This window comes from Nelumbo nucifera, chromosome 1 (genome assembly GCF_055504915.1).
Source record: "Nelumbo nucifera cultivar China Antique chromosome 1, China Antique-T2T, whole genome shotgun sequence".
NCBI classification, from domain to species: Eukaryota; Viridiplantae; Streptophyta; class Magnoliopsida; order Proteales; family Nelumbonaceae; genus Nelumbo; species Nelumbo nucifera.
Window position 1 is genome coordinate 178,599,551 of NC_142649.1, and position 25,275 is coordinate 178,624,825.

The 25,275-nt window shown below is 39.2% G+C and overlaps 1 protein-coding gene across 1 annotated transcript; it reads right to left on the reverse strand.

The window, feature by feature from the left end:
• On the reverse strand, window positions 1-25,275 carry LOC104600354 (UV-B-induced protein At3g17800, chloroplastic). The gene is made up of 3 exons (XM_010263258.3): window positions 24,846-25,275; window positions 23,770-24,044; window positions 1-1,043 (listed from the first exon to the last, which is right to left on the reverse strand). The coding sequence occupies exons 1-3, from the start codon at window positions 24,978-24,980 to the stop codon at window positions 224-226; spliced, it is 1,230 nt and encodes a 409-aa protein (XP_010261560.1). The 5' UTR covers window positions 24,981-25,275; the 3' UTR covers window positions 1-223.

Consider the following 25,275-nt stretch of genomic DNA (forward strand, 5'->3'; position numbering starts at 1 on the left):
TTTCCAAATGCAGCGCTAATGTCTATATTGACCAAATATACATCTTTTGAAAAATCTTTTATTTTTTCAGAGTTCATTTCAGATGCTCAGACCTCTGCTTCAGATAAAGCCCCATAAGAACAAGAGAGCCAACTACCATATTTACACAGTTAAAACATTATCCTAAGACTGGAAGGCCACTGTATTTCAATAATGCGTACAAATTTACACTTAAAAACTTTACTCAGCTAGTGACAGACTCGTCTTTGGATTCTACATAACTTTCTGCATCCCATAAAAATGATCCAAAGGCAACTGCCTCCAAGACGAGCATAGTCAATCCTGAAAATGTAAGTCCAATCATTTCATCATTAGATGTATCAAGTGAACCATCCTCAGCAATCCTGATGTCTGGCCTACCAAACAAGGCCTGTGTCTGCTTCTCTATCAAAGAAATAGCTTCCTTAGTCCTTACGGTTGCATATCTCTGCAGTGTCTCTGCATCCAAGTACATTACGTAAGACCTCAATCTATATGACTTGGTTTCACCAGAACCCAGTATATCTCCATCACCATCACTGTCACCATCATCAGGTGAGATCCGAATCAAGCTATCTGCATCCCAGAGCTGGTTTTCAGGTGCTGGATCTTTAAGTACCTGATCTTCATCAAAACCATCAGGAAGAGTTTTCATGGTTCTCTCAAGTTGAAACCTCTGATCAACTCTTTTGAGGAAATATCCATACATTATAGAGGCTGCATAGAGCTTCCCAAGTTTGAGCTTGCTGATTTGGACAATAGTATCAAGAGGACCCACAAGCCGATCTCCAAGAACAAGAGATAAGTGGCTCTGAATCATCTCAAAGGCTTCAGGGGAGTGGACAGACTCCAGTTTCTGTTCTTGGTTTGGCCATAAATCCACCCTGCCAGTGGGATCCGAGGAAGGCACTGATATTGGTGGTATCATCGAAATGGCATTTTCCATGAACTTTTGTACGATCAAACAGTATATTATCTCCTCAAGAGCTTTCCGTCTTTCTTTCTCCTGGACTTCAGCTATTCTCCTGCAACTGAGAGTGTTAGTCTTGATGGTTTATATCTCACCAATCAATAGGCAAGTTTCAAAGTACTAATATCATGACTGATACAGGTCGGTACATATCTAAATAGAATTTCATATTAAACTTACATATTTTTAAATTTAATTGAAATATAATATGCAATTATATGTCAGTACTTCTAAAATGCATAAGCAATAAATATCTTTCATATTAAGCTGTTTGAGGGTTTTCTGTTCCCATTATGCATTACAAATTTATACTTAATACCATGTGTGTGTGTGTTAATTTGAAAAAGACTTACTGTTCATGTTTAAAATATATTACTCCATTTTGAATGCATTAGGCATATTGCTTCATAATAGCAGGTTCATGTATAAGTATCTTAATTATTGCACCATACCCTAGCATTTCCCAATATTCTCTTACATTGCCTTTCAAAAACTCTTTCCAATACCAAACCCTTTGAACTTTGCCGATAAGAATTCATCTAGAAACTGATGCAGAAAAATATTGAACAGTAGCACTGCACCACCTCATAAAAGGATAAGCCACAGATGGTGTTCCTGCAGGTCCAATACCAAGTACTTAACATGAGCAGGACCTTGATATGCAGAGACAGCCAAAACCAAATTGTTGCATATGTTTTTCTCTTTTTTAACTTGATATATGCAGCACTTTGGGTTCTGTTGGTACTTCTGTTGCCTAACTTGAGATTTATTGTCAAAAAAGTTCAAAGTGTGGATAGAATTTTAAAGGATGAGATGCTTATAGAACTGAAATTCCTAGAATGCATTCAAAAAAGATATAAAACATGCAATTAAAATTATCTGGTCAACATTTCTAGAGACAAATTGGAAATCAACAATATTCAATGGCATTGATTTCAGGGTCCAATAGGAAGATGAGGTTGATTCCGAGGTGGTAAGATATAGCATGATACTACAAGCTCTATTAGTATATAACCAATCAAGCCAATTAACTATCATAAAACCATTTATGTTTCTTCTATCTTGCACTGATTCTAAATGAATAACTGTTCAAATGGAAAAGGACTCTGGCAGCCTGTGCCATTTGCAGATAAAAGTTCTTCAGACATTGTCAGGCTAAACTGAAATTGGGAAGAGATACAAAGTACTACCAAATAGAGATCCTAAAACCCTAAGACTTGAAGGCAGAACAAGATAGAAAAAACATGAGTGCTCGTAAGGGAAAGCATAGAGATACTTTCTTGGTTAAGACGACCAAAAAAGATATGAGCCAGAACAAAATAGTTAATTCTAGTACTCATAGGATGATAGGAGAAGCATAGAGATACTCTGGCTAAGAGAACCAAAAGCATATCCTAGAAACTGGTGAAAAGAAGTACAATGGAAAGACCATTTGCTATTGTTTAAGTTCAACAGTTCAAAAGAACCAAAGACGTGATTCTTAAAAGTCTGCAATTGACAAAGAACATCCATTACTCAGTTTTGCTTCATTTCCCATGAGACACAGATATCCCTATCACATGGATATGAGTGGTAATGGAGGCCTCAAAGCTACCTCTATAATTACATGATACCACTCCAAAATCTTTAAATACCAGTACTCAATAATATGTATTTATAGTCTATATGTGGCATCTAATATTATATAAATAATGGCAGTTGAAAGAAATGTATCATAAAGGACAAGATCAGGTTCATGTTGGGTCAGGTTGACCAGGGTGATGTAGGACCAGCTCAGTTCTAGTCCTTAAAGAGTGTTGAATGGTCTTCTTAATCAAAAATTTACGGCTGTTGATAGCTGTAATGGCTTCTTGAAGGAATAAGAGAGAAAATAAGGAGAGAAAGAAGAGAGAAAATACCTGGAATCACTCACAGGGTGCCTAGAATCACTCTAGGGCATGGGAATCACTCACCATAGCTAGCATAAGCTGAAGAAAACTCAATAAACTTCATTGTCTTTGTGTAAAACGCCTATACATATTTATAGACTCTAAACTTATAATAATCTTAGGAGTCAAACTGTTAGACTCGTAATAGTCTTGGGAGTCAAACTGTTAGACTTGATAATCCTAATAGGACTCAAACTAAGCTGTCATATCCTATTTCAATTCAAAGAAGACTCAATAACTCTAATCCCACTTATGCAATCACTCTGAAATTTTAAACATAAGCAAATTATAACCAGACAAATTAAACTCTTATCATTGGATCCCACAGGAATTGCAAAATGACAAAAGTATCCCTACTGTCCCAAAATACAGAAATACATAAAATATCATAAAAATCCAATTGACTCTTCAACTCCTGCATCATTCTCCCCCGGTTGAAAAAAAACTTGTCAAATTGAGGATGAAAAGTTGATATTTGGTACCAAACAAAAAACGTTGTTGTTGCTCCAGGGAACATCCTACCTGGCAGCAACAATTTCAAAAAAAAATAAATACTTAACCCATACATCAGCAACACCATTTTTTGAAGCATCGATACTAAACATATACTAAAAAATCATCAATTTTAACTATCACGGAGTTAATCATTGCAAAACAATTAAAAAAAAATTGCCAAGCACATTTATTTAGGTAATGTTTGGCATTGATGATTATTTTCTGGAAATCAGCACCAAGTAAGATCCACATCAGAATTTAAAGAATCAATGCTTTTTTTTTTCTTGTTTGGTTGGCCAATTATGCCGATTTCTGAAAAGCAGCCAAAAATCGATTATTGATATCAGCCCTTTTTCAGGGATTGATGATTTCCTGGTTTTTAACTGATTCTGAGGATGACATGGCATTGAATAATAATTATAATACAAAACAATCAACCCTCAAAGCCGATTTCCAATTTCTCAAAAATTAGCTTACATAGCAGAAATTATACCAAACAACATTTTTTTATGATTTTTCAAAAAATCACTGATTCCAGAAATCACTTATATCACCACTTTTTGGATAATCAGCAAGGAAAAATCATCATTGATGCCAAACATCACCTTAGTGTTTCTGTTTTGTTTTTTTCCCCTGATGTGGGGAGCTTGTGAAATGCCTACTCAAGCACTAATGGAAGCTCGGCCTTATATTTTCATGCTTTTGAACCCAATTACGATTTCTGATACAAAGACAAACAAAAATCATAGTAATCAAAACAATGTTTGTGTTTGTTACATGTAAGCACATTAATCCTCGATTATATCTTCTTCATGTTCTGATTCTGAAGAAGTTCGGGCCATAGCTCCAGTTGATAAGGTAAAACAAGCTTCACATATAAATCCAGTAACATCACCCGGATTTCGTTGTTGATCAGCATGGAGACTGCAGTATGCCTTGTTACACATATTGCATTTTGGAAGCGGAATCCAGCAGTCCAAACACAAGAAATCTATGCAAATGGTGTGCCCCATCTCTGTCAAGTCGATGCATCCACCGCACTCCACACACCTTGGAATGCAAAAGAAGCATCCTCTGCATTCAGATGATAGTGGCTCAGTCCTATTGCAGCTCTCCCTTGGGCAATCAACAAAGGGAGTAGGACTTCCCACAGTTACATGCTTGGACTGTAGAGTAGAGGCCACACACAGAACTAGAAAATGATCTTGAAAGAAATGTATTTCTGAAACACTACCTTCCCTAACCATCTTTGTTAAATCATCGATAACATTAGTTTTTTGAACACTTAATTCATCAACTAACCATTGTGATGAATATTCAAGTGGTGAAATGGGAAGAGGAAGCGATAAGGAATTTCAGGCGGTGAACAGGTGGAAGACTGAATTGAATATCGAAGCGAAGAAAGTACTACTTGAGAGCCGAAGGGCCAGAGGTAAAAATCTGCTAAAGGTTAGAGAAGACAGGAAGGCGATGATACTTTTGGTTGAGGAAGCAGTCCTAAGGGTGAAGGTTTTATCAACGGAGTACTTCAATCAACCAGAATAGTAGGGTGGAAAAATATATTAGAGCTGGAAAGGAAGAAATACAAAGTGGAGCTGAGGCTTAACAGGAAAGGATGGTTCATTACCATCACAGAACACTTCGGCGATAGGAAACAAATGGCTTGCTTATCGGAAGGGAAGAAGACACAAGGTTGGACAGCCTTTGCAGGTGGGTTACAGCAGTTCCCCGTCTCTGTTGACAGTCACGTACACAAGGAACATGAGCAAGAACATAGTACAGGAGATAGCCCTCCTAAACCATCGAGCCAGCCCTTAAAGCAGAGTTCCTTTAAAACGTTAACAAGCTCAAATAGGGGGGTGAAATTCTGGTTTGAGGCTGTGCAAGATGACTGGGAGAGGAGAATGGTGATAACAGCCACCAAGGAGGTACAGGATTGAGGAAGATACTACAATCTGTGTGCATAACTTGAAACTGGAAACTGAGGTTGCTCTGAAGGCATTCTCAGACAGGAAGGCGGTGCTAAGAATTGATGATGAGGTGAGGTGGATAGGGAATTCACAGCATTTGAGTGTGAAGAAGGTTTGGTCTATATCCAGAACTGGAAGCCATTATGTATAAGATGGTACATACCAGAGGAAGCTTTATGCTAAAACTGGTAGGACTTCCCTTCCACCTGTGGAACGAATCGAACCTGGGAAACATAGTCAAGCTGCTGGGTGGGGTAATGGAGAAAGTCCAGCAGCAAGATCTTCGAGCTGCGGAGGTTAGAATCAAGGGGTGGAAACAGGTTCGCTCCCAAGAACAATTGAAGTTCTTGCTGATGGAGTTTGGTATAGAGTTTGACTGGTTCCAGAGGTAGAGATGGAGCTCCGGGGGCGAGGTACCAAGGTAGAAGATGATGAGGACGTGGCAGGCTGGGTTACATGTGGCACACAGGCGTTGGCAAAACCAGGCGAAGAACAGCACCGGCCTAGAGGGGAAGCTGGGAAGTCGGCAGTGGAAAACCGAAAGAAACGCAAACATTTAAAAGAAAAAAAATTGAAAATTTTTGAAATAACTGAAAATTTAGGGGCCCGAGTTACATTTGCTGATGTGGTTAAAAAGGGGGGAGAACAGTCCAACCAAAGGGTCGAAACCTGTTCCATGTGACTGTTTAAGTGAGCACGTGGACCGGGGGCAGATATTGGGGACTATAGACGATAAAAATCGTCTATTTTCTTCCTCGATTAAAAAGTTTGGCGGTGTTTCAACTTTGACCAGGCAGACTGAGAAAACCAGAGGTTTTCTATAGTGGATTTCTTGCCCAGTTTCTGAAATACATAGGGAGGGCCAAGCATCATAGGATCGGCCAAATCCCAGATACGCAAGGGAATACAATGAGGAGGAGGGCGTTGGTGAGGGCTGGGTAGGCTGTATTTTGGAAGAGGAAGAAGCAGAAGTGGAAGTTGATTCTGATGATCAGTCCAGCATAGGAAGCGTTGAGCCCGAAAAGATGTCAGAGGAAGTAATGGTAGCAACTCTAAATCCTGGCACGTTGTTTACAGAAAAAATAGAAGAAGTATTTTGCAAAGAACAGTCTTTACACCATGAACCAATCAACAAAGCTGAACACATTACTAATGTTGGGGGCGAAAACCCTATCCCACACTCAGAAGCTCCACCACCAATTACTTTTGCCAGACAGGAGATGTGTAAGGATAATCTGTGAACCCCATAGTTGGTTATGGAGACTAACAAAGGAAAAGGATAATCTGTGGGCTAAAATAGTCCCAAGTATTCATGGGAAAGAGGCAGACGGCTGGGACACGGGTGTTTCATCTAGGGCTACAAGAGCTTCCCCCTGGAAGTCTATTCATGCTTTTCTTCCATCCTTCCTTTTATCAGGTATGACCTTTGCTCTGGTAATTCTGTAAGATTTTGGGAACATATCTGGGTGGGTAGCACACCTTTGAAAGAACAGTTTCCTTCTTTGTTCTCTCTCCTAAGGTTTAAAAATGAGCCTGTTGCTACTTTCCTAACCTTTTCTATTTCTGGCCCTGTTTGGAACTTGGGCTTCCGGAGGCCTCTTAGAGACTCTGAATTGGATTCCATATCTAATTTGATTAAGATTTTGGAGGAGGTAGTTATTGACCCCTCTAGATTGGACAGTAGGATTTGGGCTCCTACTCCTTCGGGTATTTTTTCATGCTTTTCTTTCTTCAAGGAATTAACCCATTCCCATTCGGCCCTTGATCCTCCTTTCCCGGCTTCGGAAGTTTAGGGTAGACCAATTCCTCCCAGAGTAGATGCTTTATGCTGGGAAGCTATCCTAGGAAAGTGTAACACGTGTGACTTACTTCAAAAGAAAAGGCCAAGATGGTGTTTATCCCCGCACTGGTGTATCTTATATAAGAGGAATGGTGAGAGCTGTTATCACATATTTGTTTTCTGTCCTTTTGTTTCAGAAATCTGGTGTTGGTTTTTCTCTCTTTTTGGTTGCAGGTGGCCCACTCCCCCAAGTGTACAAAGCTTGTTTAACTCTTCTCCAGTGAGGGGTTTAAAAAAGAGAAGTAAGATCTTGTGGAGATGTGTAAGAGCAGCTGTATGCTGGACAGTGTGGGAGGAAAGAAATCAACAAACTTTCCAGGAAAAAGAAAAGAACAAAGAAGCTATCATTGATTTAATCTACATTAGGGTGGTTCATTGGGTCACGTCTATGAAGCTTTTTGAAGGCTTATCAACAGGAGATATCATTAGAAATTGGAAAGAAGTTGCCTGGTTTGCTCGGTTGATTAATGCCCCTGTTCCAACTTGGTCTCCTCCAACCATGGGGTTCACTAAATTGAATTTTGATGGCAGCAGCGAAGGGAACCCAGGCCCTTCAAGTATTGGAGGAGTGTTCAGGGATGAAGAAGGTTGAATTATGGCCATGTTTTCAGGGCCTATAGGTTGGAGGGATTCTCTAGGCGCTGAAATTTCAGCAGTATTAGGAGTTAAACGAGCCAAACAGCTGAATATTAGGAAGCTGCTGGTGGAGGGTGATTCTAAACTGGCTATTAACTGGCTGTAGAAGGAAGAGGCTAGTTTATGGAAGTTCTCGAATGAAAAAAAGAAAATTTACCAGCTCACTCAAGACATGCAAATTCAGTTTCAGTGGTCCAAGAGGAGTGCCAATTCTTTTGCAGATTATCTAGCTAAACAAGGGATGGGAAGAACTAGTTTCTTTTGGGCTGTATTATAATGTGATGTTTTTTAGGGTGGGGTAAGAGATTTTACCCCCCTTGTTGTATCTTTTCCATCTCCTTTTATTAATAAAAGTTTCTATTATTGATCAAAATAAATATTTGAGACTTTCCAGGAACAAAACAAGGGTACAGTAGAGAGGGACAAACAGGAGGGTGAGGGAAAGATCACTATATAACAAAGGAGACGGGAAGGAAAACTCATCAGAACTGAGCCAAGGAGTTAGATGACTCTCCCACTCCAATTCAGGACCTGACAGTGTTTGCCTTCAGTTCCAGCATTCCTATCCTATCCCAGTTTAACACAAGTAACAGTGTCCATTTAGTTTATGGTACTCATGTTTGCTCTGTGCCAGACACCGATCCCAGTCCAGAGGCTGCAGCCTATTTAGGAGAGGAAGGGGCAAGAGAGAGTAGCAAAGGTAGGGAACAGGAGAGAGAGAGATAGGAAGAGAAGAGGAAGCTAAAAGAAATAGCAGAATTTTGGAAATTCTTGAGAGCCTGATTTATGAAGTTGAGGAGAAGAAGTCACAGAAAGGAGGGATAGAGGAGTCTAGTGTAGAAGGTGAAAGAATGGTAAGATCCATGATATGGACACCAAAAGGTTGCGGAATGGGTGGGCGAATTTCAAAAATTTCATACCTTTCTTCCAACTAGGAATTATATTCCCTAAAATTTAGAATACAGTATTCAAGGATCTAACTTGAACCAAAACCGAATCAGATCGGAACCAAAAGAGAAGGGAAGGGATATACCTGATCCGGAGAAACAGTATCTCCCAATGTCGGTTTTCACGCCCAAAGAAAATCCCAAGAACTGCTCCCACTGAAGATGACACAGTGATAATGAAGCAGAACCAGTAGTGTTCGTCCCATGAACCAGGTCCTTCTGAAGAACTCGATGGAAGCAATAAGCACCACACACGATCAACCTTTCAGCAAAGATTGATATCAAGAACCTTTCTTGATCTTTCCCTCACAGAGAAAATGAACTAGCAATAGATGGCGGCGGCTGTTGGAGGAGAGAGCTAGAGCAGAAGGTGGCGAATAGCTTTCTTCTCTCTAGGGTTTTCTCTAAGATCCTATCTCAAGATGCAGTGTGTTCTGCGAATACCCTTAAGGTTCGAATTCTTGTAATTCGAAATTAGGGTTTTCTCCTCTTTTCTTAGTGATTAAGAAACCTCCTAGTCCAAATCTGTATTTGGATAAGGAGTCTTCTTAATCCTATCTGCATATTAGATCAGCCCACTCCTGATCTTATCAGGAGTTTACCAGATTCAAATCCTAATTTGAATTTCGTCTCCATGAGTGGATAGGGTTAAGACCCAATCCTTTTGGCCTGACCTAACCTCAGATCCACCCCTTTAAGTGACTGATCAAATCAGCCTAGTTCGAAATGAGCTTTAGGCCCAACTGTTGTCCAGTTGGGCTTCTTTGTATAGCGTGGGACCCAAGCATTGATTTACACATCAGCCACATGGGTTCGACCCAGCCACTGTTACAAGGCCTAGCCGAATTCACTAGAAAGCCCAGTGAACCCCTTGAGCCCATCATATGGACTCTATGGGCCCAACACTTACACCAAGTAGTCCCTGAGCCAAGCCATCTTATAAAAACCCAAGGACTGTGGGCAGATGCAAGATTAGCCCATCAGGTATAACCCTAAATGGCCTTACACTTAACCTCTCAGCTCATAATGATCCAAAACACTACCCGACAAGAGACGACCTCTCCCTCGACTGCAAGGCATAGTGCTGCACTCTCCTCTAGGATGGACCCCGGGGATTAAAACCTTTTTGCAAACGAGTTGAAACCGTACATATATATTATATCATTATAAATATATTTTGCAAAACAAAATTCCAACGGTTGAAATCGATTGCCGACAGTTTTGGTTTCCATCAGAGAGAGTGCATCCCTGATCATTACCTTTGTCCGACAAAGGGGTTGATCCTGTCACTATGATCACCCACTAAGATGGGTTCATGAACCATCCCAACATACCCAGGTTTTGACCCCCTCTAAGGATCTCACTGATTGACATATCAAAGACAGCCAAATCCGCCACCTAGTGCAGTATCATAATCGAGTCTAGGGGTCAGGTGTAACTTTCCAGTTTTGCCCACTCATCACCAAGGTTCAGGGCAATACTGGAAATCTGGTCCTGTTCAAGGTTTCAAGTTGAACCCTCACTGCATGTACCTCGGGTCTCACCCTGGCGGCTGAGACAAGCCTCCCCAACCAACTTGGCGGCACATCAGTGACAGCTTTATCAGGATAGGTCTCCCCAGACCGACCCACTGGCTGTGAACATTTTAAACTAACATGAGTCTCATTAAGTGTCCAGTTTAAGGGTCTTACACAGAAACATACCACACAACATGAATCAAACATGCACTTTATTCATTTACACTAAATGTCTTAAAGTACATTAAAACTGATTGGAGCTAAGGGCATATAAACTGTTTAACAGAAGAAGTTAGGAGGAAGAAGGTAGAGATGGGGAAACAGGTCAGGAAGAGAGAAATAGAATGATAGACAAGAGAGTTGACTAATGAGGACTTTGTGGCAGTGTTTGTGCAGAAGTTAGGGTGTAAATTAAAATATCCAAATGATCTAAAAGTGTTCCTACAAAAGAGAGATGGAGAGAAGTTAAGGCCAAAAGGAGAACAATGAGGGAGGTTGAAAGACTGTTGAAGGATGTGGAAGAAGGAGATAAAAGCTTTGGGGTTAGAGGGGAAAGGAGAAAAGGAAATAAGTGAGAGTGATAGGGTTGAGGGGTGGAGAATAGAGATAAATGAGGATCATAAATTAGAATATTAGAGGACTAGGGAGTGCAAGGAAGAGAGCAGTAATAAAAAAGGCCATCAAGAAAAATAGATCTAGATGTGGTACTGTTGCAAGAATCTTGTTGACGATTAATTAGTTCTATGATGTTTTTCTAAGTAGATGTTTATGTTAGTTGTTAGATAGGAGGTGGGGACCACAGTAGTTATGTGAGTCCAAATTTTATTATGTTTTTTGAGTGTTATATATGCTGTTTTATGTTTTGTCGCCTTAGAAGGGCATAGTTGTCTTTGTACTGTTCTATTATTTTAGTATAAATAATAAGTGAAGGGGGCGGCCAGATTAATTGCTCTCTTTTCTTTCAACTTCTCTTCTTCTCTTCTTCTCTTCTTCTCCTTCTCTCTTCAAGAAACTACTTTCTTTCATATTTTTTAATTCAACAGATTTCTATTTGGTACCAGAGCATCGGCTAGGGTTTCTTGAAACATTCTCATGCAGCCCTAGATCAACCGATTGCATGAAGAAGTAAAGGGCTAATCGATCTGCTATAGATTGCCCAGTTCTTGGAGTTTTTGGTGGGATCTAGACATCAGGAAGGTGATCTACTGTTCGGCATCAAAATCAGGAAGAACTGGAGTACGGGGAAAAGTCCCAGAAAAGTTGGATTCTTTGTGTTTTATCTGATCTTGGGCGCCCAGGTATTGTTAGTTTTCTTTTGATTTTCTGAAGAGGGCGGTTTGGTTTCTGAAATTTTCTAGGCCTCCTGGAATGATCGATTCACTTTTCTCTTTGTTGAGAGGCGTGAGGAGAGAGATTTCCCTCCAGCTAGGGTTTTCTTCTTCCGGAAGGGTTGGTTTCTGTGTGTGGTATTAAATTATTTTTTGGTCTCCAATCTATTTTTTTCTTACTATTGAACTGTTTGAAGTATAATGGAGAGTTGGAATACCAAGATGAAATCTACCGGTACTGTGGGACTGGGTGTTGGAGGTAGTAGTGATATATTTGGGTCTGGGATCATTACTACAGTAAAACTTGATGGCACAAATTATTTGGAGTGGGCACAATCAGCTAAGATGGCTATTGGTGCCCGTGGAAAATTAGGGTATCTCACTGGGGAGGAGAAGAAACCTGATACAGACTCTTCCCGATGGGTGCAAGGGAATTACATGGTAATGTCTTGGCTGTGTAATTCTATGTTACCTCATGTTGCAAAAAAATTCCTATGGGCTAATACTGCTAAGGAGATTTGGGATGTGGAGTGACTGAAACCTACTCTCAGAAACAAAATGAAGCCAGAGCCTATTAGTTAAGAAATCAGGTTATAAGTATGAAACAGGGAGAAAAACCTCTTGCTGTGTATTTCTCCATGCTGAAAACCCTATGGCAGGAAATAGATCACTTAGAAACTGTGGTATGGGAAAGTGTAAATGATGCAGCAACTTATCACAAACTGATAGAGAGGAATAGGGTTTTTGAGTTCTTGGCAGGGCTGAACCCTGAATTTGACATTGCTAGGCAGCATATTCTTTCTAGGGAGGGTGTTACACTCTCTCAGGCCTATGCTTTTGTCTCTGGAGAGGAGAGTAGGAGGAATGTAATGCTGAGACAACCTGGGATTGACTAGTCGGCTATGGTTGGTACAACAAAACCTAAGTCGAATGGAGACAGGGGGAGTAGAGACTAGAAGGGAAGATAAGAAGTACTTGGTGTGTGATTATTGCAAGAAGCCTAAGCATACCAGGGACACTTGTTGGAAGGTTCATCCAAATCTTATGCCTGATCAGATAAGAAACAAGAAGAGAAATGCAAATGTAGCCACTACAGGAGACTCTTCAGCCCCTCTCTCCCAAAATTGGAGAGGTTTGGACAGCTTATGAGTAAGAAAGATTCACCCAGCCCTAGCCTTCCAGATGGACAGCAGAATGCAGGAGCCAACTACACCACTTCCTTTGCACATACAGGTAGTCCATATGCAACTGTGAATCTTGCATCCACTTCAGGTAAGGAGGGACCTCCCTGGATTATAGACTTAGGAGCATCTGAGCATATGACTAATGCCCCTACCATTTTCAGTTCTTATCAGTTGTGCTCTAGTAGAGACAGAGTCTCTACAGCAGATGGTTCACATATGCCCATTGCTGGGAAGGGGACAGTTAGAGTGACCAATGATATAACTCTATCCTCTGTTTTACATGTCCCTAGACTTCATACCAACCTACTGTATGTTAGTTCTTTGACAAAAAAATTGAATTGTTCTGTGACCTTTCTTCCTGGTAATTGTGTTTTGCAGGATCTAGAGTCAAAGATGATTGAGAGTGGTCGTGAGGTGAATGGAGTCTACCTTCTGGATGAGATTACAAGACATCAGGGCCATCATGTTAGCAGTAGCAGTAGTAGTTAGTCAGAGTCAGTAAACCAGATTATGCTTTGGCACAATCACTTGGACATCTTTCTTTTAATTCTTTGAAATGTCTTTTCCCAAAGTTGTTTGAGTCTGTTTAATTATCTACTTTGGAGTGTGAGAGTTGTCAGTTAGGAAAGCATTGTAGACAGCCTTTTAAACCAAGTAATAAAAGAAGTACTTTTGCTTTTAATATTGTTCACACTGATGTATGGGGGCCATATCAAATCCCTTCCATGGGAGGATTCCGTTACTTTCTCTTGTTTGTGGATGATTATACACGATATTCTTGGCTATATTTGATGAAATCACGTGATGAGGTTCCTAACTTAGTACGACAATTCCACCAGATGGTTCTCACACAATTTGGAATGAGAACTAAGGTTTTTAGATCAGATAATGCCAGAGAGTACTTTGAGAAGGATCTAACCACGTATCTCTTAGAACATGGTGTAGTTCATCAGAGTGTGCATATACACCGCAATAGAATGGAGTTGCTGAGAGGAAAAACAAACACATTGTGGAGGTGGCAAGGAGTCTTATGGTGCGCGCTTCAGTCCCTGTGCAGTTCTGGGGAGATGCAGTTCTTATAGCCGTACATGTGATTAACCGTGTTCCTTCACAGATTTTGGGGTTTAAGGTGCCATTTTACCTCTTTTTTCTAGATGGAGAGATATTTCATATACCTCTGAGGGTTTTTGGTTGTGTTTCTTTTTTCACATTCTTGGCCCTCATCGCAAGAAATTTGATCTTAAGGCCAAGAAATGTGTTTTTCTTGGGTATGCTCAGAACCAAAAGGAGTATTGTTGTTATGACCCAGTGTCAAGGATCAGATTTGTCACTATGGATGTTACATTTTTTGAATCCACATTCTTCTTCTCGAGTGGTTCTCCTCAGGGGGAGAGTTTTGGGGAGGAGAATTCACAATCTGTTCCTCTTCCTGTTTCTGTGGTGCCTCCATCGGTTCAGCCAGCATTGGTTCAGCCACCACCTGCACCTCTAGTTTCATTACCTAAGCCACTACGGGCAGCCTCACAGCAATATCAGCGCCGGCAGACGATGGTTGACTCTACACACCCTCGACCCACACCACTCTCTGTCAGTCCTTCTGAAACTCCAGATTCGGCAGATACAGTTCCAAGTATTCCTCTTGAGCCTGTTATGTTTTCTAATAATAATGTTTATGTCCTTAACACCACTGTTGCAGCTGATCCCACTGACCTTGATCTTCCCATTGCACATCGTAAGGGGAAGAGAAAGTGTACAGCCCATTGCATTTCACACCATCTTTCCTACAGTGCCTTATCACCCTCCTACCATGCTTTTCTTTCTTCCCTAGATTCTATGTCTACCCAAGAATGTTACTGAGGCTCTCTCCAAACCTGAGTGGAAAACAGCCATGCAAGATGAGATGGATGCTTTGGTCAAAAACCAAACTTGGGAAATAGTTGATCTTCGCCCAGACAAGGAGACAGTCGGATGTCGATGGGTATTCACAATGAAGTATAAGGCCGATGGCAAGATAGAGAGGTACAAAGCAAGGTTGGTAGCAAAAGGGTATACTCAGACCTATGGTGTTGATTATTTGGAAATCTTTGCACCAGTAGCTAAGATGAGTTCAGTTTGTATTCTTTTATCTCTAGCAGCCACCTATTCATGGCCCTTGTTCCAGCTTGATGTCAAAAATGCTTTCTTCAATGGTGACTTACAGGAGGAGGTATATATGGACATTCCAGCAGGCTTTTATGAAAATGTTGGTAAAGGAAAGGTGTGCAGACTCAAAAAATCTTTGTATGGACTGAAACAATCACCTAGGGCTTGGTTTGACAGGTTCAGAGGGGCACTCATCCGTTTTGGATACACACAAACACAGTCTGATCACACCCTCTTTGTGAAGAGGAGAGATGCTTTGGTGTCAATTCTGATTGTGTATGTGGATGATATAGTGGTGACAGAAAACGATATGGAAGAGATTGATGATCTCAAAATATCATTGCAGCAAGAACTTGAGATCAAAGATCTTGGTGAACTCAAATACTTCTTAGGAATTGAAGTTGCAAAATCCAAGCATGGGATCTTCATTTCACAGAGAAAGTATGTACTTGACCTACTACGAGAGACTGGAAAGCTGGGGACCAAACCAGCAGACACTCCTATTGATCCAAATCACAGAATTAATGGTGTGGATGGTGAATTGGTAAAGGATGTGGGGAGATATCAAAGAATGGTGGGCCAACTATTGTATCTGTGTATGATACGACCAGATATTTCTTATGCTGTCAGTGTTGTGAGTCAGTACATGCATGCACCTTGGGTTCAACACTGGGAAACTATTGAGAGAATACTTGCATATCTGAAAAAACACCCTAGCAGAGGTATTCTTTTCTCAAATCATGAGAATCTGAAGCTAGAATCCTATACAGATGCAGACTGGGCAGGATGCTTAGATGACAGGAGGTCTACATCAGGAGTGTGCACCTATGTAGGTGGAAACTTGATCTCCTGGAAGAGTAAGAAGCAAGCGGTTGTGGCAAGGTCAAGTGCAGAGGCTGAGTACAGATCCATGGCTCATGGTGTCTCAGAACTTCTTTGGGTTAGATCTCTTTTGAGTGGGATTGGGGTGAAAGCAGAAGAACCTATGATGTTATACTGTGACAATCAGACTGCAATCAATATTGCCTACAATCCAATTCAGCATGATAGGACAAAACACATTGAAGTTGATAGACACTTTATAAAAGAAAGGGTAGCAACCGAAGAAGTTTGTTTGCCTTATGTCTCTTCAGAGTTGCAGCTGGCTGAAGTTCTCACTAAAGGGGTGGCAAGGAATAAGCTTGAACATGATCTACGCAAGTTGGGAATGTGTGACATTTACTCCCAACTTGAGGGGGAGTGTTGAAGATTAATTAATTTTAAGATGTTTTTCTGAGTAGATGTTTATGTTAGTTGTTAGATAGGAGGTGGGGACCACAATAGTTATGTGAGTCCAAATTTTATTATGTTTTTTGAGTGTTATATATGTTGTTTTATGTTTTGCCGCCCTATAAGGGCATAGTTGTCTTTGTACTGTTCTATTATTTTAGTATAAATAATAAGTGAAGGGGGCGGCCAGATTAATTGCTCTCTTTTCTTTCAACTTCTCTTCTTCTCTTCTTCTCCTTCTCTCTTCAAGAAACTACTTTCTTTCATATTTTTTAATTCAGCAGATTTCTACTAATCTAAAAGAGTAGAATTTGACATCAAGTGGGCAATGAGTGTATGGAAAGGTAGGGGGATTAGTTGGGTAGCTTTACCTTCTTGAGGGTCTGCAGGGGGTGTTGTGACAATGTGGAAGAATGAGGTATTGGTAGGTATGGAGGAATCGATAGGACAATATTCAGTTTCATTGAAGTTTAGGCAAGTGGAGGATGGATTTGAATGGGTGCTAACCAATGTGTATGGGCCGAACGACCACAGAGAGAGGAGGAAATTATGGGAAGAACTGGTTGACATAAGGGGATTGTGGGATGGGCCATGGTGCTTGGGAGGTGACTTCAATGTAATCAGATGTACTTTTCTTGCAAACATGCACGGATAGGCATCCTCAACCTTTATAGCTTGAAATTCTTCTTTAGCTCTACAATTTTTAAAGCTTGAAATTCTTCTTCTTTAGCTTCATCCTCAACTTCAGCTATAGGATAGGCATATACATGCACGGAATCATCTACTTTCTTTTCAACTTTGTACCATCTTCCCATCGACTTCACGTTCTTTGTTGTAACTTGTTGTTTCTTCTTTTGCTCGAAATTAGTCAACTCCATATATAGATCATCATGGAAGTCTAGTGGCATGTACTTTTCTTGCAAACACCTCTTCATCTCTGCCCATGTGCTAATTGGATCATCGCCTCTATTTTCTAGTCGTTGCTCAAGAGTTCTCCACCATACTTTAGCATGACCCGTCAGCTTCATGTGCACAAACCTAATCCTTTGTTTGTCAAGCATATCATGCCAATCAAAATATTCTTCTAGTTCAGCAACCAAATCAAAGAATGCTTGCGGATCATCATCTCCATTGAAATCTGGTATTTTCCTTTTCTCTTCTAACATGTTTGAAAACCTTGCTCCCGCAACCAACATTATTAGATCTGTTTTCTTCCACCATCTTCTCAAATAAGTCAACCAAAGACCCTTCATATGGTTCAGAAACCCAATCATCATTGATTCTAGACCTGTAAGATTGTCTAGAAGATACCCTAGACCTATAGAATCGGTCACTTTGTGAGAACATAGTGAATAAACCATTAGCTTTGATACCAAACTGATGTAGGACCAGCTCAGTTCTAGTCCTTAAAGAGTGTTGAATGGTCTTCTTGATCAAAAATTTATGGCTGTTGATGGCTGTAATGGTTTCTTGAAGGAATAAGAGAGAAAATAAGGAGAAAAAGATGAGAGAAAATACCTGGAATCACTCACAGGATGCCTAGAATCACTCTAGAGCATGGGAATCACTCACCATAGCTAGCATAAGCTGAAGAAAACTCAATAAACTTCATTGCCTTTGTGTAAAACGTCCATACATATTTATAGACTCTAAACTCATAATAATCTTAGGAGTCAAACTGTTAAACTCATAATAGTCTTGGGAGCCAAACTGTTGGACTTGATAATCCTAGTAGGACTCAAACTAAGCTGTCATATCCTATTTCAATTCAAAGAAAACTCAACAACTCTAATCCTACTTATGCAATCACTCTGAAATTTTAAACATAAGCAAATTATAACCAGACAAATTAAACCCTATCATTGGATCCCACAGAAATTGCAAAATGACAAAAGTATCCCTACTGTCCCAAAATACAGAAATACATAAAATATCATAAAATTCCAATTTTGACTCTTCAGCTCCTACATCACAGGGTCTCAGCCCTAATCCCACCAGATTTGAATTTGGGCTAGATTTTTCATCCCTCAATGCAGTGTCATGGAACTGAACTAAGCCCTTCTTTTATCTCTTTTCTTTGAGTTTCTTTCATTGATCCAATCAAAACTAACCTGAACAAAGTTGCACCAGAAAAACACTAAAGCATTTGCAAAGATAAAACTTTGTAAAGCCACACATATTTAAAGCACACCATCTATATTTGCCCTCCTTGACTGCCAGGTTAACATTTTAACCTTGGCACCCATAGTTATCAAGGCATCAACTAGGTGAAAATGCACCCTTGGTTGGACACCTTACCCAAATGTCATGGATTATATAAAAAGGCACCCTTCTCTATATGTTAATAATTTTATTTTTTGACATGCAATTACTCTAATAAATATTTACTATATTACAGTGTTGTGTTTGAAATATTAAAACAAATTGATTTAAAATGCTACGTTCTTTCAGATATGGTGATTTGCAATGTTTTGAGAGTACAGTTAATGTTGTTAGTAAAAAAATAATGTTTTTTCAATTTAAACACATGCTGATTAGTATGTAAAATTACAGAATTAACCTAGAATTTAATTTCTCCTTTGTAAAATTCTATGGGCAACTAGGTGCTCCATTGTCGCCTAAAGTTGCCTAGATGCCTTGATAACTATGCTAGCACTCCAAATGCTTCCAAAGTTAAATCAAGAAAGAACTACCATCAAGAAGGTTTTTCACATATGGTTTACTTGACTACACCCAAAAGGCATTCCTAGTTGTTCTCCAGCATCCAAAACTCCAAAAGGATATAGATTTAACTTCCACCACATGACTCTATTTTGTCAAAAATCAAATGAAAGGCCAGGAGGCTGAGATAATGTTGGAGAAAGTGATATAGGATGGTTTGTCCTACAAGAGCTAGGTGGGCCACTGAGCTTAGATTTTGAAGGAATGACTCTATAAGGTGAATTGCAGCTTTAGAAGAGATCTAAGAATTGCAATTTGACCTATAAGGTTTCTAGGTCAGATTCAACAATTTGTTGGTTTTTTCCTATACTGATTAAATTTGAGAGAACCAAGAAAAGTCTATGAAATTTTGTGTACTAACTTAGATTTTTGTATGGGTGAGGTGTCGTCTTGTCGCCTCTCAGATTATAATTCCTTTTTTATATAATGAAAATTTTCCTTTCTCTTAAAAAAAAGAGGTTTGGGTTGTTTAGACAGAAAAAGGACAAATATCCTCCATGAGAGGAAACCCAAACAGTCTGAAAATTTGGGTTTTAGTTGGAATTGTAATGAAGATTTTTTTTGTTGAGAAAATAAAGTACTGTATTGTATTGATATGATCATTTCAAATATACATTCATTTGAGTGCATTCAGAGGCTGTACAAAAATATTTTCATACAGAATTAAGAAAATAGAGAACCAACACCAAAAAATATATAGTGGTTGGACTCCTCTGTGGGGTCCAATGATAGGGTTTAATTTGTCTAGTTATAGTTTGCTTATGTTTAAAATTTCAGAGTCATTTCATAAGTAGGATTAGAGTTATTGAGTCTTCTTTGAATTGAAATAGGATATGACAGCTTAGTTTGAGTCCTACTAGGATTATCAAGTTTAACAGTTTGACTCCTAAGACTATTATGAGTCTAACGGTTTGACTCCTATGGTTATTATGAGTTTAGAGTCTATAAATATGTATGGACGTTTTAGACAAAGGCAATGTAGTTTATAGAGTTTTCTTCAGCTTATGCTAGCTATGGTGAGTGATTCACATAGGCACCCTGTGAGTGATTCTAGGTATTTTCTCGCTTCTTTATCTTCCTATTTTCTCTCTTATTCCTTCAAGAAACCATTACAGCCATGAACAGCCATCAAATTCTGATCCAAGAAGACCATTCACATTCTCCAAGGACTAGAACTGAGCTGGTCCTACATCAGTTACCCATATGATAGCTGCAGGGAATATGCTCCAAAGAACTTTGCCTCTATTACTTAAGCCTTGGATTCTCCGTCCTTGGAAGAGTTTCAATAAAGAGCTTGGTAAGCAGCCTTGAAGACCAAAACAGGATAATGCCAATATCCATAGCTGGTATGTGAAATTGCAATGCATGAAAATCTGAAGAATAATCAGGGAGAACTAAATTTGAAGGAACTAAACTAATCTTGCACAAAAGACCATTTTCCAAGGAGAAAAGAATCAAGAGAAGTTAAAAATAAGGAAATGATGTAGGACCAGATCAGTTCTAGTCCTTAGAGAGTGTTGAATGGTCTTCTTGGATCAGAATTTTATGGTTGTTGATGGTTGTAATGACTTCTTGAAGGAATAAGAGAGAAAATAGGGAGAGAAAGAAGAGAGAAAATACCTGGAATCACTCACAGGGTGCCTAGAATCACTCTAGGGCATGGGAATCACTAACCATTACTAGCATAAGCTGAAGAAAACTCAATAAACTTCATTGCCTTTGTGTAAAACGTTCATACATATTTATAGACTCTAAACTCATAATAACCTTAGGAGTCAAACTGTTAAGACTTATAATAATCTTAGGAGTCAAACTGTTAGACTCAATAATCCTAGTAGGACTCAAACTAAGCTATCATATCCTATTTCAATTCAAAGAAGACTCAATAACTCTAATCCTACTTATGCAATGACTCTAAAATTTTAAACATAAACAAACTATAACTAGAAAATTTAAACCCTATCATTGGACCCCACAGAAAATTGAAAAAATGACAAAAATACCCCTACTGTCCAAAAATACAGAAATACATAAAATATCATAAAATTCCAATTTTGACTATTCAGCTCCTGCATCAGGAAAGAAACTTAATTAGGTTGCCTAGAAGATCCCTAAGAGTGATTTTAAAACCTTGTTAATATTTAAAGAAAAGTTAAGCAGAAGATCTTACTTTAAGACTATAATAGAGAACCAGAAGGGAAAAGAGAGAATATAGATAAAAAGGAGAAACGAGAGAGAGAGAAAAAAAGCAAGAATAAAGGTTTGCATGGAGAAAAACACAGAAAATATTTGCAGCATTTCAGAAAACTCTTTCAATTCATTCTACTTATCCTGTGACTATGAAATGTCAAACACAAATAACAATCAAGCTCTTTGGGGTCAGGTGATTTCTCATCACCTCTCCTGTACCTTCTTCTTCTTTTCTTGAATAAATTTTATTTTTTATTAATCTTCAAAAAACACAAATAACAATCAAATAGCGTAACTACTAGATTTCAAAGTCATCAGAAGAAGAAATTATGGCTCTCCTTCAAGGACTAAAACTAGCCACATAGCTGAATATGAAACAAATAGAGGTTGAAGGAAATTTCATGTTGCTAGTGGGTTGGATGGTCAATAATGATTTATGATAAGATATCATCTGAAAGGAGATAACAACTAAATGACCCAACAAACAAACGACCGGACCCTTTAACAACACCTGAAAAAACAAACACACAACTTACATACCAAAGACTCAAACTAAACCAGACTTGAGCTAAAAACCTGGCAGAGAGGCTCAATCTTCATCCACAATTTCATCCTCCTGGATGATCAATAATGATGAGGGTCCTTGGGTGTACAGGCAGAATGGTAGATGATGAGGGAAATCAGGAGTCTGGCAAGAGAGGTAGGGACCACATTCAAGTGGGTTAACAGATCTGCAAATACCTTAGATGAGCAAGGGGTGTTAAGGGAGCAATTTTTTTGGACCAACTTGTACTCTTAAGATGCTTGGGGGGCTTGGCTCCAATTGAGAGCTTTGTACTGCTAAGTAAACTTCTCAATTAATGAAAGCTAAATATTACCAATCAAAAAATAAATAAATAAATAACATACCTACTAGACTATGTCCCAATGGCACCAAATAAATTTCCCAAAATACCCCTAAACCCCCACATTATTCTCACCCAGTTTGAGACAAAACTTGTTCTTGAGTTTGGTCATTCATATTTTGCTTTGGATTGCCTCTTTGGTGTTGGTTTCCATAATGGATTTTGATGTTCTAGCCAATTCAATGCAATCTGATCTGGTCTTAGGCCTAGGGTTCCATCACCAATGGTGTCAACTCTCTTCAAAAGAAATGACCAAGCAGCACACTTCAATTTGATGGTTTTGAAGTCTTTAGCTTGTAGGTAGAGTGTCTAACTGTTCCCATGAAGAAAAGAGTAAGTACTCTTGTACCCATCAGGCTTCACCTTCTTGCCAAGGGCCAAGGTCACTCTAGGACGATGTGGCACACTTTCAAAAGTAACACACCACATTGCACAGTATCAATAACCTACAAAAAAGCTGATAATGATCACTATATGCTTGAAGAAAAGTTTCTTCATGTTGAGAACTTGAGATGGTGATTCCTGAACATAAAGAGATAATTTTATCTAATGTTGATTTCATCATTCATGCCACTCTCTAACATAAGACATGTAGATCACGAATTGGATCAGTTAATCATTCTTCCTCACTTCAAAATTCAAGAATAAGTCCTTTTTTACCAGGGGAGAGTGATGCAAGCTTGGACACAAAGAAACGATTCATGGAAGAAGAAACCAAGATTCTTCATATTCTTAAACCAAAGGCAATTCCATAATTTTTGGGTCATCTGAATTTTGGTATTTTTAAGCTGTTAGTTTGCTAGTGTCTTAGGAATAGGGATTTTAAGTTTTATAGAACTTTACTAATCTTGGTAAATATCTGAATACTATTTATGGTAAGTCTTAGTACCACTTGTCATCATCTAATATCACCATCCTAATGGCCTATCTCATGAAGTAAGCCTTGGTATCTTAAAAATGTAGATTGCACTAAAACAGAGGTAGTTGCTTTGCCAACTGAATTGCAGACTGCTCTGAGATTGTGACCTCCCACCATTGAAGATGATTGAGCTAATGCTATTAGGTGAAATATCAGCAATTCTTGAGGACCGCGAAGAGAACACATTCACAGGATAAACCTGAAACCCCATTGATTTTTGAACGCGCCAGTGTTCGGTGAAAAAGAAAAAATATCACATCAAGTCGGTGTCGGATTAAAGCACTGGCATGTTCAAAACTCACTGGGGGGTCTCGGGCTTGTCCTCGCAGGAAATGTGTTCTCGACTGCGAAGGCTTTTCCATTATCTTGATGAGATTAGGGATAATCTTTCTCTCAAGTGAATTCAGTTGCAGGATGATTTGGTGATAGGAAGGGTTCTTTTAAAAAGTGACAGTTTTTAAATATTCATATATACCCTTTTGTATTATCAATGTAGATTCTCTCAAGTGGACACCTTTCTCTTTTTTTGATCCATATACACATATTTCTCTTCGTTTTATCTAATCAAGTATAGTTAGCTTCTAAGCTAAGTTGTTTAAGCAAATGTATTAGGCTAAATAAAATGGTATTATTGATAAAAGACCAGGCATTACTGTCCTTGGCAAGTAAGGATTCATTAAAGAGTTTCTACAAGTTGACTAAACTGGCAAATTCAAGCACAAAAACCAAAGGATAATTCCTGATTCCAAACACTAATTAAGGCAAGGAAATGAATCAAGCACAGGCATACCTATAGAGGAGGTCATTCTGAGGAGGCAGAGATTCTTCTCCTTGGGCACCCTGATCAGTTTGAAGATTCTCAAGTTGCTGATCAATGGCTGCAGGCAGCAGATGTGGATGGGTTTGCATTATTTGCACCAAAAGCTGGCCCACTGGAGATTCAAAGCGAAGTGGAGCAATTGGAGTTGTATCATTGTTTGAATGCCCTGAAGCTCTTACTGATAAGCTCCTTGTTCGGCACTTTTCCAGTCCAGCTCCTAACCTCAGAAAGCAAGAAGGGTATCTCTAGAAAAGAAAAGATTCTATAAGAAATCAAGCAATAAGTATTATAGAAAGTCTAGAAAAATGACATTGAGGAAGAAAATTTTAACAATTTCCCTCCCCAAATTCCACTTACCAGAGAAACAAAGCATTAAGTAAACATCTAGCACACACTTTTAATGTAACGGAGGCTAAGATATTTACAATCAGAGATAATCCCAAACTAACTGCTTCTGGTACCTTGGATCAATAATCGATAAAGAGGGAGAAACCAAATAGGATGTCATCATAGAATAAGGCAATTAAAGTGGAAAGGTGCATCCACTGTGCTGTGTGACTGGCATATACCAATGAGACTAAGAGGAAAATTCTACAAGATAGTTACAAGACTAGCATTGCTATATGAGACGAGCTTTGGGCAATGAAGAAGCAACATGCTTACAAAATAAAGTGTAGTTGAGATGAGGCTGTTGAACTGAACGAGTGAAACCTTAGAGAGAACTTAAGAGTAGCTCCATTTACTGACAAGACAACTAGACAAGGAAAGTCAGCTAGAAAGCCTAAAATGGCTTGGTCACATGCATAGACGATCAATGACCAAAGAAAATGTGGTCTGAAGTGGTAAAAATTGATTTAAGGACTTACAGCAGACCATGATTATTAGTTAGTAGAGTAGTAACTATAGTTCTTGGGAAGCGGATACAAGTGCAAAACATGCCAAAAGAAAGTTTATACAGCAATAGAAATGATGAAAATGGAATTTATGTATGGCGAGTATGTTCATAAAAAGTGAAAGAAAGAAATTGAAGAAAGTTGGAGCCAAACCTTGAGAATTCCACCGGAAAGAAGGGACTTGGTATCATAAAATGGGGGGAAACTCTTAAAATCCAGCGACCTAAAACCCCCGGAGGACGGAAGAATCACCAAACCGTCGCTGATAACCCCTGAGATCTGCATCATCTTCTCCAAAAACCTAAATTCAGCCCCTGAACTCACACCACCAAATCGCGGTAGAGAGTTGTTACTACGATGAGAAGAAGAATCGGGAAGGGAGATGAGAAAAATCGAAATTTTGTTTCACGTTCTCTCTGCTAACTCTGGACTCCTAATTCCAGGGTTCCGTTTCGATTCTTCTCAGTGCCAATGATGGGAGAGAGTACAGACTAGAGAGCAGTAGAGCACAGAGACCTGGATGATGATGATGTCCTTTACAAAATACAAATGTAAAAGGTGATGACGTGGCAGATGCTGATAG

Excerpts from the sequence above, each read along its gene's own strand:
- LOC104600354 (XM_010263258.3), bottom strand. The coding sequence starts at position 24,980 with ATGATGCAGATCTCAGGGGTTATCAGCGACGGTTTGGTGATTCTTCCG. Across the intron at positions 24,045-24,845 it reads TTTCCGGTGGAATTCTCAAG|AGATACCCTTCTTGCTTTCT; the intron begins GTTTGGCTCCAA and ends TTTCTTTTCTAG. Across the intron at positions 1,044-23,769 it reads CAGAATGACCTCCTCTATAG|GAGAATAGCTGAAGTCCAGG; the intron begins GTATGCCTGTGC and ends TCTCAGTTGCAG.